Below are 16,405 nucleotides of genomic sequence, written 5' to 3'. Positions count from 1 at the left end.
ATATCGAAGATGACATTATTCTGAGAAATCCTTCTAATACAACCTTTACATATACAGAGTCTATGATTAAGTTGAATTTTATGGACGTTGAAAGACCAGGGGGGTCTCACCCTCATTTAAGCGGTCTCAGGTAGGTTTTCATTATATATTTCTTTTTTGGGCTTTCCATAAATATTTATATTTATATTTCTAAATGTTTCTAGAGTTATAGGTTTTTCCTTTTGTGTTAAGAAGTATCATATATAAAAGTACATATTTGAAGTTGTTTTATTGATAAAAATCTATATTACATAAAGACAAATATGCAACTTAGAAACGGGTTTATATTCGAGGACAACGAGAATTTACGACAGCTTGAAGAGGTCATTAAACGATTTCCTACGTATCTTATCAGTCCTCTTAACTATGAAAATCGTGCTTTTAATGTTATCAAGTATTTAATTTTTTTATGATTTTCAACTAAATTTTGAATATCCAACCGACTGCTAGCAGCCGGTTGGATATTGAATATCGAATATCGAATAACGAACCGGCTGCTAACTTCACATACATAGTATTACTTTGTGTATTTATAGGTGATCAGACATCTTGGTTTTCATGATCAATAGGTCAATACTGAAGAGGAAACTGAAAGTTGATATTTATCTACATGGTGCGCTAATTGGATTAATGTGAAATGGAATGTGTGCTTTCCTGCAAAAAAGAAATAGGAAAGTTCATCATAATCACATGATAATGGCTATAAACAAAATGTAGTTCTATCATAGATGCACAAAAACACAATTGTTTAGATGCAACAACATATTATATATGTAGGACTCTAAAGTGCGATGGTACTCTAAAGTGCGATGGTCACGCTAAAGTGCGATGGTCTACGCTAAAGTACGATGGTATATCACGCTAAAGTGCGATGGACCAAAAGGGTAATGTTAAAGGGCTTAAAACGTTAAATTACATGGCTGTTAAAAAATAGTCTTTTTGCATTTAAGCTAGTATGCTAAGGTATAACATATGTGATAGGCTTTATAATTTACCGGTAGGCTTAATTGATTGTTTCTAAATTGAACAGACCGACCTCGTAATAATTGCTTAAAAGGTAATATAGGTGTCACAGAATACTTTATTTCCTGTAAATGATTTTTTAATAATTCGGGCGTATTAAATATTTGGATATTTGGTGTAGCTTGCCGTTCACACAGTCTATCACTAATGTGAACACCTCCCCAGTCGTCATTGTAAATTACAAATAAAAAATTCGTTCATTGTCGGAATATGTAACATTTATTTATCACATATGTTAAGCTCTAAATTAAGTGAGAGAGAAATGCGATGCTTTCCGAGCTTTCTCCTTTTTCGTAGCGAGTACAAATACATGTTATATTTTCCTACAGTGTACAAACTAATGTTTTAGCCGACAACTTATAATTTACGCATGAAAACATGTACCTTTATTTTACCGACGTTACTTTTCAATAAAATCGACAATATTTAAACGGGGACCGCAAAGTAAACTGCAAGTTACATAAACAGTGATTTAAATGTATCCGTTTACTTCCAATAGAAGCAGGATACAGGATAATTATGCGTATACTATTTTGTATCTATATAGTAAAATGGTCGACTGCAGGACACAAGTCATTCTTCCAGCACCAAAAAAAAAAAAAAACACATTTGCTTCAGCCGACAAAGCATGGTTAGGTTTAAATTAATTAAGTCATGGACATTTGGATTAAAAGTTGATTATCAAATATTCCTAATTTATCTTCCGGTATATTCATTTTGGGTTTGTATAAACGACTGTTAACGTCATAATCCAACTACGTTTCCTACGTCTATACTTTCGCGGACCATCGGACTTTAGCGTATGGAGGCATCGCACTTTAGCGCACACCATCGCACTTTAGCGTGACCATCGTACTTTAGCGTCCCCATCGCACTTTAGAGTCCTACATATATATTCGTCGAAAGAAGGGAGAAAGGAAGAAAAAAATTGTATTTTGTTGTTGAAAGGAACACCAGCCTTATCCACTCATTTACATCGCTCCCTCATATCAAATATACTGAAGAAGATCTTCGAAGAACAAATTGCTAAAATGTTTTCTCTAAGAATTGAAGGAAAATGTTTAGTGAATGGAATAATTTATGCATTGAACTCTTACGTAGTGGATTAAATAACTGTACACAGCAGCTGAAACAGAGGAAAATTAAAATTTACAAGAAAAGTGTTTATTTTATTATTTTATTTGCAAATATGAACGCGTTCTTAAGAACACCACAAATGGTATGACATTCAAATTGGTTGCTTATTAATGTATTCAATTGAAACAATAACAAAGAAAACAGAATACTTTGCTACAAAAAATATTTTATAAATCAAACTTAAACCCCCTCTATGATCATTGATGATCTAACAAACATGCCAATGTCCCAAGTCAGGAGCCTGTAATTCAGTGGTTGTCGTTTGTTTATGTGTTACATATTTGTTTTTCATTCATTTTTTGTACATAAATTAGGCCGTTAGCTTTCTCTTTTGATTTGTTTTACATTGTCATTTTATAGCTGGCTATGCGTCCTGGGCTTTGCTCATTGTTGAAGGCCGTACGGTGACCTATAGTTGTTAACGTCTGTGTCATTTGGTCTCTTGTGGAGAGTTGTCTCATTGGCAATCATACCACATCTTCTTTTTTATATATACAAACTACATGGATCAGAAGTCTTGAAAAATCATATATATTTTTATATTATATACATGTATACGTATCCCAATTAAAACATATTTAGTTGTGGTCGAAACATTCAGTTTCTAGCAAGACGTTGTCACTTCATGCACACATTAATGATATATGCTGAGAGCCCCTCTTTTTGAAATAAGAACATACTTCCACCTAATCATAGTAAACAGGTGAACACACATTAAAACTTTAAACTGCTTCAGTGTCTATTTAGCGTCACAACTAAATCAATATATATATATATATGAAAGATTCAGATTGAGGTCTGGTACCAACCTCCATTCCCGATTCGACACCCAAATCTGATGTCATAATAAAAAAGATTCAAATCTACATGTATGACCAATTATATATCCTTGGAATAGACACCTTTTTTGTTTTTCTCAAAGTAATGTCCAAATAGTAATGGCTCCTCTCAAATGTCTAATTGATGTCTATGTTACAGACTAGCCACAATGAAATTAAAGTTTTATAAATTGTTAGGTTGAATCTAATACTTGAAAAAGTTGTGAAAGAAATATTTAAAATATTTCAACAATTGGCTGTACTTTTAGTTTTTATTTTGTCGATTGTTTGAAATTGCGTATTGACATCTAGACGTCTTTCAATTATCTTTGGCATTTGGATTGTTTTCTTATTGTTGGACATGAATATATTCACTAGGCATTTATCTAAAGGAATATGACAAAGTAAATCGACAGGATGAACGTCTTTCACCAAAATATTAGTATGCATGTTCATATACATGTATTTTGAAGATGATGTTGATGATGGTCTTATTGTAATTTTCTGAGGTTTTACCTTTTAATTCTAAGCTGTGACATGCCCAAAATTAAACATCAATAGACCATGACAACCATGACTAAGGGGGATTGATTAAGTAATCCCCATGGATGAGATGTTGCAAATCTGACAACAACACACCAAATATAATTGACTGAAAATTACTGGTTACCGTCAAACTGAACTTATCAGATTCAGCATATAAACTAACCAATGATTTTTGGGGGCATGCCCCTTAATATCATATTGAGATATTCAAATGTGTTCATTTCGTACAAAGATGTCCATAAAACTACAAATCGCCCAGACATGTCGAATTTCACATTCCAAATGGTCTAATTATTTACTTCATCAAAATCTGTCTGAATTTTCACTCTCCCAAATTTAACATGTACAATAATTGTTATTGAACAAAAACTTGTCAACTTGATAAAAACTTGAAGCTCAAATATGTCCTCAATATTTAAGCACAGAGGTTATGACATTCAATGATGGGTAAACAGGCATCACATATTAAGATAAATGGGGAATGTATCCATAGGACACAGATGATGCGCCCGCTTGGATATAAGATAATAAAGATACATAACTAAAGAACGGTAAAAGTGACACTACCCAAATGTGTGATTAATCTGTGTTTTTTGGTATTAAGCATTGTTTATAGTTTCATAACATTTGCTTGAGAAAAACTTAGTTAGAGAACAAAAACGAAAAGTTTTGCAATTTTTCCATTAGTAAAGGGCATAACTCTAGAACAGTAAACGTGAGGCCACCAAAATTCAAACATGATCTATGTTTTGTGGCAATAAGCTTAAGCATTGCATATAAGTTTCATAACATTTGAATGAGTAAAACTAAAGGTAAAGAAAGGAAACGAAAAATTTAGCAATTTTTCCATTTGTAAAGGGGCATAACTGTAGAATAGTAAAAGTGACGATACCCAAGTTCTTACTTACTCTGTGTTTTGTATTAATAAGCAGTGTGTTTAAGTTTCATAACATTTGGTTGAGGCAAACTAAAGTTAGAGAACGGAAACCAATTTTGGAATGTACGGACGTACAGATGGACAAGGATGAAACTTAGTGCCCCCTTCTTTACGGCAGGGCCATAAAAAAGAATATCACAATCAAAAAATTATCTTCACTTGCGAGAGCTCTTTATTAATTTTTCATCGATAAGGTTATTATATGTAAAATTTTAGATGAAGGTATTTGAATTAATTCACAAATATTATACATTTAGTTTTATCTTGCAAGTTTTTACTAGACTAGTGCAAGTTTTATCAGTGCTCCAACTATTGATTAAGTGGTCATTTATTAGCATTGGTTTGTTCAAAGTCAGTTTAGCATAATAATTTGCAACACATACATTAACTCTTGTTTGTTGATTGCTTGATGTACAGTCGCAAAAATTTCATGCATATTTAGAGCAAATATAAAGATAAAAATAATTAATTTTGTTCAGTTAAATTCATTGTTTACAAAGTAAATTATTCTTTTGCACAAATAAATTGCAGTGATGACTACATATTTTAATAATGTATAAGGGAATCGTGGTATTTCGGGTACTGTGTCATGTGCGGCTTCATGCAAAAGTGGTTTCCCCCCGCTGGCGGCCATCTTTGATGATAGATCGGCTACAAAGTAACAACACTTGGTCAGAACCTCATAAGAAGTTTGGTTTCATTCCATTCAGTTGTTCTCTAAAAGAAGACATTTGTATGTATCCCATAGGGTCCTATGTTAAACTAAGTCCCCCGCTGGCGGCCATCTTGGATGATGGATTAGCTTCGAAGTAACAATACTTGGTCAGCACCTTATAAGGAACATTCATGCTATGTTTGGTTTCATTCCATTCAGTGGTTCTCTAAAAGAAGACATTTGTATGTATTTCCCATAGGGTCCTACGTTAAACTAAGTCCTCCGCAGGCGGCCATCTTGAAAAATGGATCGGCTACGAAGTAACAACAGTTGTTCAGCACATCATAAGGAACATTCATGCTATGTTTGGTTCAATTCCATTTAGTGGTTCTCTAGAAGAAGTTCAAAATGTAAAAAAGTTAACGACGACGACGACGACGGACGACGACAGACGATGGACGACGGACGCCAAGTGATGAGAATAGCTCACTTGGCACTTCGAGCCAGGTGAGCTAAGAATATTTTAAGGAGTTTTTGCAATATGGGAAACATGTCAACATAGAATTTAATCTCAGTTATGTAATCAGTATACACACATAACATGTGGAAAGGAATGTATATATTACAAATCGAAATAAAAACACAAAAGACCCTTTCCAATCAGTATGAACCATAACAACGGAATTGCAAAAGTTGAAATTATCAGTTTCCACATCCACTTAGTCCTCAGTGAAAGTTTATTAAAATTATTTGAAACGCATTAGTTTAACTGATCATAATCTTTCGAAATCAAACACAACTGCCCATACATCTCATATTTTTAACTTTCGTTTGTCAAAAATATATTTTGTAATAAACGGTGTAGGGACAATTTCAGATGTAATGAGAATGATGTTAACCGTCAGGTTCATGAACAATGACATGACATATTGATGCTTTTCCTCAGCTGTTAAATGTTCTCTTACTTTTGTCTTTTACCAAGTTTAACAAAATTGCGTAAAATGCGTAAATCTATTTTTTCCTTCAGATGCTTTAAGTGTTTCTAGAATTAAATCCAGATTGTGTTTTTCTAAAATTTCATACACAATAACCATGAATTCTGTTGGCTGTTTCTCCAAAAAGTCACAAATAATATGTGCTTTTTCCCTTCTTGAGCGCACAGTGGCAGGTATGTTAATATCAAATCCTTTTAAACACAACTCTTCTTTCATTAGTGCAACATCCATTTCCTCAATTAAATCTTTTCTGTTAGCTGTTATAACGTTAAAGGGTTGATGTATTCCTAAAACAAATTTTGTCGAACCAATAGTTAAACATAAGTTTTTGCAATAGCAGGTTAGCATACACTTATTTCAATTTTAATACACCAGAAATATAGATATTTTTGTTTTTGATTTATTATTGTTTTTCCGATAATTGTTGGTTTTTGCTGTAAAAGTTAGGTTCTTGACTTATCTACAAATCTTGTATTTGCTTTAGTATTTTGGTATTTTTAAACTATGTTATAATACTGACACTTAAGTTGAGAGGAAAGATTTGTATTTTGTTGTTTAAGCTATTTTGGAAGAGCGGATACTCCACTTGAACTTACTCATGTTATTAAAATAACAATTATCAGACTTCCTAATGTAAAAATTTTGTTTACATATGTCGGGTTAGACTAATAAGTTGTCGATTATAGGGTAAAAGGAGAACTGTTTTTTTTTTTTTTTTCAAAAACTGAATATGCATTTTACATAAATAAAAGTAATATCGACAATATGTCTGTTACATTGAAGTATTTAAAAGATTTTCATATGTACAATTGATTTAACAACAAGAATACAAACTATTTAGAGAGGCTAATAATGTATTGAGAAAAGTCCCGAGTATCGCGATAAGTCAAAATGGTTGGTACTGATATATATCTTTATTTTAGTAATCCAATATTCAAAAAAATTTGCTATATTGTATAAATGCACCAAACTCTAGATCTTTTTCCTCTTTTCGAAAATATTAATCCAGGTGCAAACACCAGAAAATTGTTGCGTCAAACACTTTTTACTGGATAGAAATGAAGTTTTCTTAATACCCTTAATGTGTCTTTTGATTTGTAATATATTGTAAATTAAAGTGTGTGTATCTAATAACTTACTTTTTATGTTTTACGAATTACAGTCAGGTGTATAAAACTAATTTAAATTACCAAACTTACGCATTATGAAGATCATGAAAATTATCGTCCAAATACCTGAAAATTGCAAAAAAAACATGTCAACCTGACAATGCATTGATAGACTATCATCTTTCACGGTGATTATTTTAACTAAAATACAATTTGAAATATTTTGGATAGTTTGATTCGAATCTATTTTTTCTTAAGTAAGAACAAAACAAGAAGACAGGAAGAAAAGATAGACGACAAAATTGTAAATATAAAATCGAAGAGACAATTTTTTTCTTTTATACAAAATTGTTTCCGAATCATATATGTGTCTACTCTGTAAAATTAAATTATAATGTAAAATCACAAAAATACTGAACTCCAAGGAAAATTCAAATCGGAAAGTCCCTAATCAAATTTCAAAAACGAAAGCTCAGACACATCAAACGAATGGATAACAGCAGTCATATTCCCAACTTGGTACATGCATTTCTTATGTAGAAAATGGTACTAGATTAAACCTGGTTTTATAGCTACATTGTAGTTAAAACTCTCACTTGAATGACAGTCGCAACAAATTCCAATATATTGACAACGATGTGTGAACAAAACAAACAGTCATAATAGGTAAAAAATAGGGGTACAGCAGTCAACATTGTAAGAAAATATGTCTTTTCTTGTTTTTCGTGACGTCACACGAAATTCAATATGGCTGAACAAAATAGGCGGAGAATGTATACAAATGGGAATAATTATAGATATGTCGTATAAAACTGCAACAGCACATGTGCAGCATAGTTGACTAACAAGTCAAGTGTTTCGGATTGAACAAGGAGTAGTGTGTTGTCTGCCTGGTTATTTTCCGTATTTATTAATGACTTGATTTGTGAACTCTTATCGACAAATTGTGGACTACTAATAGGCCCGATCAGCATACCAACAATCGTGTTAGCCGATGACACAACTGTATTAAGTGCAACTGTAAATGGTGCTCAGACATTATTAAACGTTGTTAACAGCTATGCGTTCAAATGGCGGTTGAGATATAATGCATCGAAAAGCAGTGTTTTGATTTTTACACCACCAAGAAAGACTTGCAACAATAGAGACTCTGTAGCATGTCATAATCTTGGTAATATTGTACTCGAAAGAAAACGTGTATGTACTTACGCTGGAACACTTATTAACTCAGATGGAAAAACTTTCGACAGATCAGATAAATCCAGTAAAATATTATAACAGAAACTTCACTCACTTTATACTGTTGGTGTTAATCCACGAGGGATGAGTGCCTTAACAAATAACTTTATATGGAAAAGAGTTATCCTTACAACTGCACTTTATGGATGTGAAACTTGGGGTCAGCTACCCTACCGTGAAGTTGAAATGTTGGAAATGACTCAAAGATATTTCGTCAGATTTATACTAATGATGGATAAACGCAGTCAGATTGACTCTTGCATTAGTAAAATTGGGTTGTGGTCATGTTGAAGGATATACTGATAAAATGAAACTTTTGTTTTTTTTAAGGTTGATTCGTGCAAAATCAACAACAATACATAAACGGATGTTTAATTTTCGTATGGGACAAATATTAGCCGGTGAGTCCAGTCAAATATCATTGACTTGCGATTATATCAAAATTTTGATGAAATATGAATTTGATGTTTTTGTTGAAAACTTTGTGGCTGAAAATTTCTTTTTCAGACAAACCACTGTGGAGCAAAATTGTAAAACAGACTTCAGACATATACGAAGAAAACAAATGGAAACACTCAGTTAAACGGCGACCAGAACTTAAGCGGTACAATAAAAAACATACATGTTTGACGGAGCATCGTTTGTTACGACTAGCAGTAACTTATCCATCTTTGAATTCAAATTTTATGACGCTTGTGAAATTAGGAGTAATAGCTATTAAAACAGGCAAATGCTCTTTGTGTAACTTACATAATACGAATATACTTATGCATTATATACTATGCTGTACATCCATTTTACAAATTCGGACAGAAATGCTCTACAAAATAGTTGATATTCTTGATGTAGAAGATTCCGTTCGTTTCTTTAATCAAGATGATGACGAAATTGAAGAGTCATTACTTGGAAGTATATGGAACGCCACAGCTGTCTTATGTGGAACTCTTATATTACGTAATGTTGTTTTATTATTACTTGATGATATGTTGTCTTTACATAATGATGTTTTGATATAACTCAATATGGCATAGTCATTACTTAATGATATTTCGATATTTCACGATATGGTTTCGTATTGACTTGATATAGTTTTATCATTACTTGATATGGTTTTGTCATTAATCAATGTGGCTTTGTCATTACTCGATGTGGTTTCACCATTATTTAATGTGGTTGTTTCATTAGGCAATGTGGTTTTAACATTACTTGATGTGTATGTGACTTAACGTAATGTAGTTGTTTCATTACATGATGTGGTTTTGTTGTTTCGTAATGATGATTTGCCAATTCTTTATATGGTTTTAACATTACGTAATGATGTTTTAAGAATTTGACGATTTGACACTACATGATGTGTTTGTTTCAGTATTTGATGTGGTCCTTTCATTCTTTGATGTGGTTATCACATTACGTGGTGGAGGTTAAACCACGTGACCATTTCGGAAAAACTAGTTCTATTTTTAAACCGATATCACTATGTCGTTTGTTTAATGTCCTTTGAATGAGTTTCGCCATCCATTGAGTTCAAGTTCAAATTAAAGTTCGACTTGTTGTTCAGAGTTATTCGGTATAAAAAAAGGGAAACGGCAGACAAAAATAAGAAAAAAGTACTAAACAATTTACAGTCATTCGGCCATACGGGGGATATCCCTAAACAATTTGGTCTTGCCGTTTTTTTCTTTATTAGTTCTCAAATGGAAGCAGTATATATAATAATTCGTGAAAGATTCTACGGAATTCTCGTCTCGCCTGATATTGCTGCTGTCAGTGTGAAAGCGTAATGTTGACCGTACATTTATTTGTACATGTACCGGTAAATACAAAATTAAAAAAGAAATGTTTTTCTGTAGATGCTTTATCTTGATCTTGAAGAATAACTCCTATACAAGTTTTATACTAATCAATCGAGTTTTTCAAATTTATCATACCAACACAGTCTAATTCGGTAATATTTAATGCAAAAAAAAACCTATATAGAAATAAGAAAATGTGGTATGATTGCCAATGAGACAACTCTCAACCAAATATTTACCACATGACGTAGAAAGTTTAAACAACTATGTTTGACTGTATAATCTTCAACAATGAGCAAAACCCATACCACATAGTATGCTATAAAAGGTCCCGAAATGAAAAATGTAAAAACAATTTAAACGAGAAACCTGACAATCTAAATGATGAAGACGCCGACACCACTAACCACAACGAAATATAGGTTTGTTGTGTCTCACTGCTGCTACATTAATGTCCCAGGTTCAACACAAAAATCAAAAGACTTGTACTTTATTGTCGGCAATGAGACACTTTAAATCAACTCACACTAAAGTTACAGGGAAATGGGGGGATTGGAATAAGCGACAAACATCAATTCTATAAAATATGAATTCTTTTATCTTTTTTAGCGTGTATGATTATTTGAACATATACGAATATCATTCTGTTATTATTATAAATTGCATACTCTGATATATATCGCACTAATTGAAACAACAAACTTTTTGGAATATCTGTTTCACAAATGACGACGGATATGTTCCAGTTTTCGTACCACAACCCCGTCATCTTTTCCTCGAACGGGAACTACCAAATAAAACCAAATCACTGGGTTTATACTTTCACGAATAACACGACGGCTACCACACGTTGAGCAGAATCTGCTTAACCTTCTGGAGCACGCGAGATCATCACCAATGAATTTATATTACCCAGTAATACCGATCTATTGATTTAAGCCTATTGGAACTTTTTTTTACATTTTCTTATGTTGTGCTGTTACATTACAGTCCGAGTTTAGGTTAGGGTTTAGCGCTCACATACACGTCAAACTCCGCCACGTGCACTTTCTGTATGTGCCTGCCCAAGACACTTGAAGAACCTGTGGTTCAATGGTTGTCATTGTTTTATGTGAGTCAAATTTGTTCTTCGTAGATTGTTTTGGTATAAATTTGAATTGTTTCACATTTTTACGTGGTGGCCTTTGTAGCCTTTTTTTACTATACGGTGCGTTGAAGGCTGTACGGTTGCCTATGATTGCTTACATCCATTATTGTGACATTTAAACTTTAGTAGATAGTAATCTCATTGGCAATCATTACACATCCAACTTTATTTCAATTTCTATGTTGTGTTTTGTATACTATAACATTGTTTATGTTTTGTACAAATACCCCTCAGCCCTCTTTTCGGAATCCCGAGCAAAAGCCCTTGATCTTAGATAGAAAAATTTAAATACCGTGACGAACTCATATTAGATAACTCCAATTTTAACTCGAAATCTTAATCTAAACGAAACTCATTTTCGACTCTAACTCAAACTCTACCCCAAAAGGCTCCTCAAATTCAAAGTTGAAGTTGAATTCATTATTGTAACTCGAACGCTACCTTTGACTCAATCTTGAAATTGAACCCGAAACTCAATGCTACTAGAACTTTTATTCTAATAATGGCTTGAATTATAACTTTAATCGAAGACTTAACACAAAGTTTAATTCGAAACTTTCATCTAAACTCCAAGTTTGATTCGAAACTTTAATTTAAACTCTAAGTTTAATTCGAAACTTTCATCTAAACTCCAAGTTTGATTCGAAACTTTAATTTAAACTCTAAGTTTAATTCGAATCTTTAATTTAAACTCTAACTCGATGGATGGCCACACTCATCCAAGGCACATAAAACATGGAATTCTATGATCTAAAAATAGAACTATTTCCCGAAACGGTCACGTGGTTTTACCTCCACAACGTAATGTGATAACCACATCAAAGAATGAAAGGACCACATCAAATACTGAAACAAACACATCATGTAGTGTCAAATCGTCAAATTTTAAAACATCATTACGTAATGTTAAAACCATATAAAGAATTGGCAAATCATCATTACGAAACAACAAAACCACATCATGTAATGAAACATCTCCATTACGTTAAGTCACATACACATCAAGTAATGTTAAAACCACATTGCCTAATGAAACAACCACATTAAATAATGGTGAAACCACATCGACTAATGACAAAGCCACATTGATTAATGAAAAAACCATATCAAGTAATGATAAAACTATATCAAGTCAATACGAAACCATATCGTGAAATATCGAAATATCATTAAGTAATGACTATGCCATATTGAGTTATATCAAAACATCATTATGTAAAGACAACATATCATCAAGTAATAATAAAACAACATAACGTAATATAAGAGTTGCATTATATGTCAACGCGTCCGTAAGTGGGGTCGGATAAAATTCATGATAGTAGGTCATCGGTAGAAACTATAATGAAGTGTTCAATTGCTCTCATAATTTAAGCCAAATTTAGTTCATGAAGCCCTGTCAATTTGAGCAAATAATATCATTCTGTGATGATGAAATTTATGTTATCTTGAAATTTTGTTGCAATTTTGGTACAAAGGTGTGTATTTATGGATTATTAATGTTCTTTCAAAAACAAAACAATAATACATCTAATTTTCACTTTATAGTGCGTATTGAAACATATTTTGCTATATTTCTTCATAAACTATAACTTTAAATAGTAAATACACAAAACCTGTGCTCTTTGATTAAATTGTAATCCTAATATTTTCATTGCTTGAACATATTGATTAGAAAATATTCAAATCACGGAATTTACCGTATTGATACGAAGATGTCCTTTCGTTTCCCCGCGCATTCACCGCTTCATTGATTTCCGATGTAAACAAAACAGACAATTGCCGATAAACAGCTGATTAGAAGAATAGAAAACAAACAAGGTGAGTAATATGGTTGCGTGTGTGCAAGGAAGAAAACACCAAGCATCACGGTTTAGTTATGGGCAAGGGTTTCAGCTAGTGCACTATAGTTTGTTTAATGACCCTTCTAGCTGGACGTCTACGACGATAGACGAAATTAAAAAAGGCAGCAATGAGCAATTTGAATTAATATGCCTTAAAATTCAAGATACTTGCAACACAGCGAGGTCCCAAATGATGTTCGCATGTGGGGTAGACAGTTTAATGTACTCGTACATGATGATTTATGCTTTGGAGTCGTTGTACACCTCAGGCGGATCCAAGTTCATATAATATCTTATACTTACTTAAAAAAGTAATGGAAACCAACATCACAGTAACAAATTGCACATTATGATATTCCATGTTTTTATCTGTAAAAGAGAGGCGAAAGATACTCAGAACGCCAACAAAAACCTGGGGGTGCTCTCATGTAATGTAATTATTATGTTTATAATTCTAACTTACAATGTATGTATCTCGATTGAAAATTGAAAATTAAAGTCATCTTTCTTCACTTGTACTGGCGGGTCTTTGTAATTTAGAGCTCTTCTGATATTTTCAATCAAATTAACGTTTGAAAACATTTCCCTGCTCCTTTTCATATTTCTTTCTATACATCTGAAAACTACATCCATGCTAAATCTGTTTAAATCATCATTCTTTCAAAAGATTTTGACAGGAACAAACATGAAGCACATATTCTTTTCTGCACAGTATATTTCAAGTTCAAAAAAATGTATAAGATGTCGGTACTCGCTGATATAAGTAATATCTATTAAAAAGAACGACATTAGCATTTTAGAAATCGTAAATAATGCAAAGCGAGGAATAGTGTAAGTTAAAATAACTTTTGTTGCATTTCTTTTGTTTATCAACAATATGCTGAACTATACTAGCAAACAAAGAGTCAATTAGAACAGATTTCAAAGTGTCACTGTTGCAGAAAAGGCAAAATGCTGACCGACAAGGGTGCTGTAAACACTAAAAAAAACGCAACAAAAGTTCCACTCCAGAGTCTGAGTAAATAAACGCGAAATTCAATCGGGACATTAACTTGAATGTTTGTACAGTAATATTACACTTGTTACATAAATTCGTGGATAAATGATTTCTTTTCATAAATTCCTGGAACATGAATCCGTTTCATAAATTCGTAAATACACGAGTTTGTTTTGGATTAAGAGGATGAGTGGCTGAACTCGCGACTTCCTACGTTCATCATCAAGCATTGCTTAATCGACTCGTTATATGGTTGTGTTTGAACTTACTTGCGACTTGTTTTCAGTTTTCGATCATTACATTCCAGAAATTCGAATTATCTGTAATGTTTCAGATTGTGTTCTATTTCTAATTTTGACATTTTTACTGAGCATTGATTTGCATGGCTGGCAATGCTTGCACAGAATACTCCTACCCAATTGACGTACTGGGTTTTGCTCCATTTGGAGTTCATAACATTTCCCTAGCTTTTAATTGTTAACCTTAATTTATCTCCGGAAATTGTAAGTTACTCGCATGTGCTTTTGATGTATGATTTGAATGCTATAGAATATCCCAACTGTTATACACAGTCACTACAGAATGAATGTGGCATTTGCAAGCAAAGAAGGACCTATCATTTCTTTATCATTACAAAATGTCACAAATTCAAGTAGGCTCCGATATTTTTTTATCCGAAGCTTAATTCCAATCGTCGTCTATTTACTACACTTTCCTGTTAATCAATTAAAGTCATCAGAACAAATCTCTAAAACACTCCGATTATTATCATATCTTAAAATGTGTTTCAGAAATTATGTACTATGTAAGCTCACCAAATAATCATGAAGGGATTTTGAATACAAATTAAAATGTTAATCACCAAGATTAGAGTATTATATACTTTTATTGTAAATTGGTCTGTGTATATGGTAGCTGCAATAAGTGAAATTAAATTTTGAGCTTAGATCACATGCATTAAGGTAACGCATAGACATTCAGTTTTTTAACTAAATGATGCTTGGCTTTATTCTTAAATCCTGCCAGTTATGTCATCGCATTTATCTAAATGCCTGAAATGTGAATGATAAGAAAAAGTAAAACCTTAATTTTTTTTAACCAAAGTAAAAAATACATTTGGTATATAGTAACATGATAAGAACTTTGAAATAGATGTTAAAATGTCAATGGCCTGAAATCAAATTATACTCAAATATTTCTATTGACATCATCACTTATGGAATATATATATATATATACTCTTCAAATACATGTTAACATGATATAAAATTAATTGTTATCACAAGGTGCAGAGCAAAGACACCGACTATTGCACAGTTTCCCGGTTTTTTTTTTCAGTTTGATCACTTAATACTACCCTGTGAATGGTATTATCTTTTTCAATCACAATAACTAATTCTTGTCACATTCGTTTTCAATCTGATATTACCACAGCTGTAAAGTCACGATAATTGTCACTATGTAGCATATAGTATATTGGGCTCATCAAATTTTATGAAAACATCATTTACATTCGAAGCCTCCTCTAAATCATTTTTTAAATAACAGTTTCAATATTACTAAATTTTTTCAGTAATGTTGATGCACCATGAAACTATTGCAGTTTCTGACTGTATTTGATCGGAATGCAACACATCGACCTGGTATACTGTAAACTACTACTCCTTACCTATTTCTTTTTCGTCATGTCATAATTTTTGCAATGTGAAAGAAATATTTCATTTAGAGTACCAACAGCTTCAATTATTTCTTTTACTGTATGTGTTCCTCTCTGGAACATGTTAATTATTCGTATATATAACTAGATCAGTGAGAGTAAACAAAAATCCAAAGGAGTCGATTGATACGCAGCAAATATTGGCACTTTTAAAACTACGCAAAACCACAAATACATGTAAAAAAAATAGACGACCTATTCTTAAAATTGTATACAAAATAGTGGAAGGATATCTAATTTATTAAAATAGGAATCTTTATTTTCTTAACCTGCAAAGACAGACTTTTAAATTTTTATATTCAGGAAAAGACAATATTTCTCTTTTGAATGTACATGTGACAAGAGCAGACCGGCGTGCTCGATAACTTACGTGTGAAAAAAAAACATATTTTGGAAAATTGTAACATGC

General features: G+C 32.4%; 1 protein-coding gene across 1 annotated transcript in view; it reads right to left on the bottom strand.

The window, feature by feature from the left end:
• Window positions 1-2,721: 2,721 nt before the first annotated feature.
• LOC127707341 (uncharacterized) overlaps window positions 2,722-16,405 on the bottom strand; it is a 104,335-nt gene continuing 90,651 nt past the window's right edge. The window contains exons 6-8 of the mRNA XM_052211855.1: window positions 13,586-13,651; window positions 7,350-7,385; window positions 2,722-6,437 (exon numbers count right to left, since the gene is read on the bottom strand). Coding sequence (XP_052067815.1) covers window positions 6,139-6,437; window positions 7,350-7,385; window positions 13,586-13,651 — 401 coding nt within the window. The 3' untranslated portion in view covers window positions 2,722-6,138. The remainder of the gene's footprint in view (window positions 6,438-7,349; window positions 7,386-13,585; window positions 13,652-16,405) is intronic.

Source organism: Mytilus californianus, unplaced genomic scaffold (genome assembly GCF_021869535.1).
Source record: "Mytilus californianus isolate M0D057914Y unplaced genomic scaffold, xbMytCali1.0.p SCAF_65, whole genome shotgun sequence".
Taxonomy (NCBI): domain Eukaryota; kingdom Metazoa; phylum Mollusca; class Bivalvia; order Mytilida; family Mytilidae; genus Mytilus; species Mytilus californianus.
This window is presented reverse-complemented; position numbering and strand designations above follow the sequence as displayed.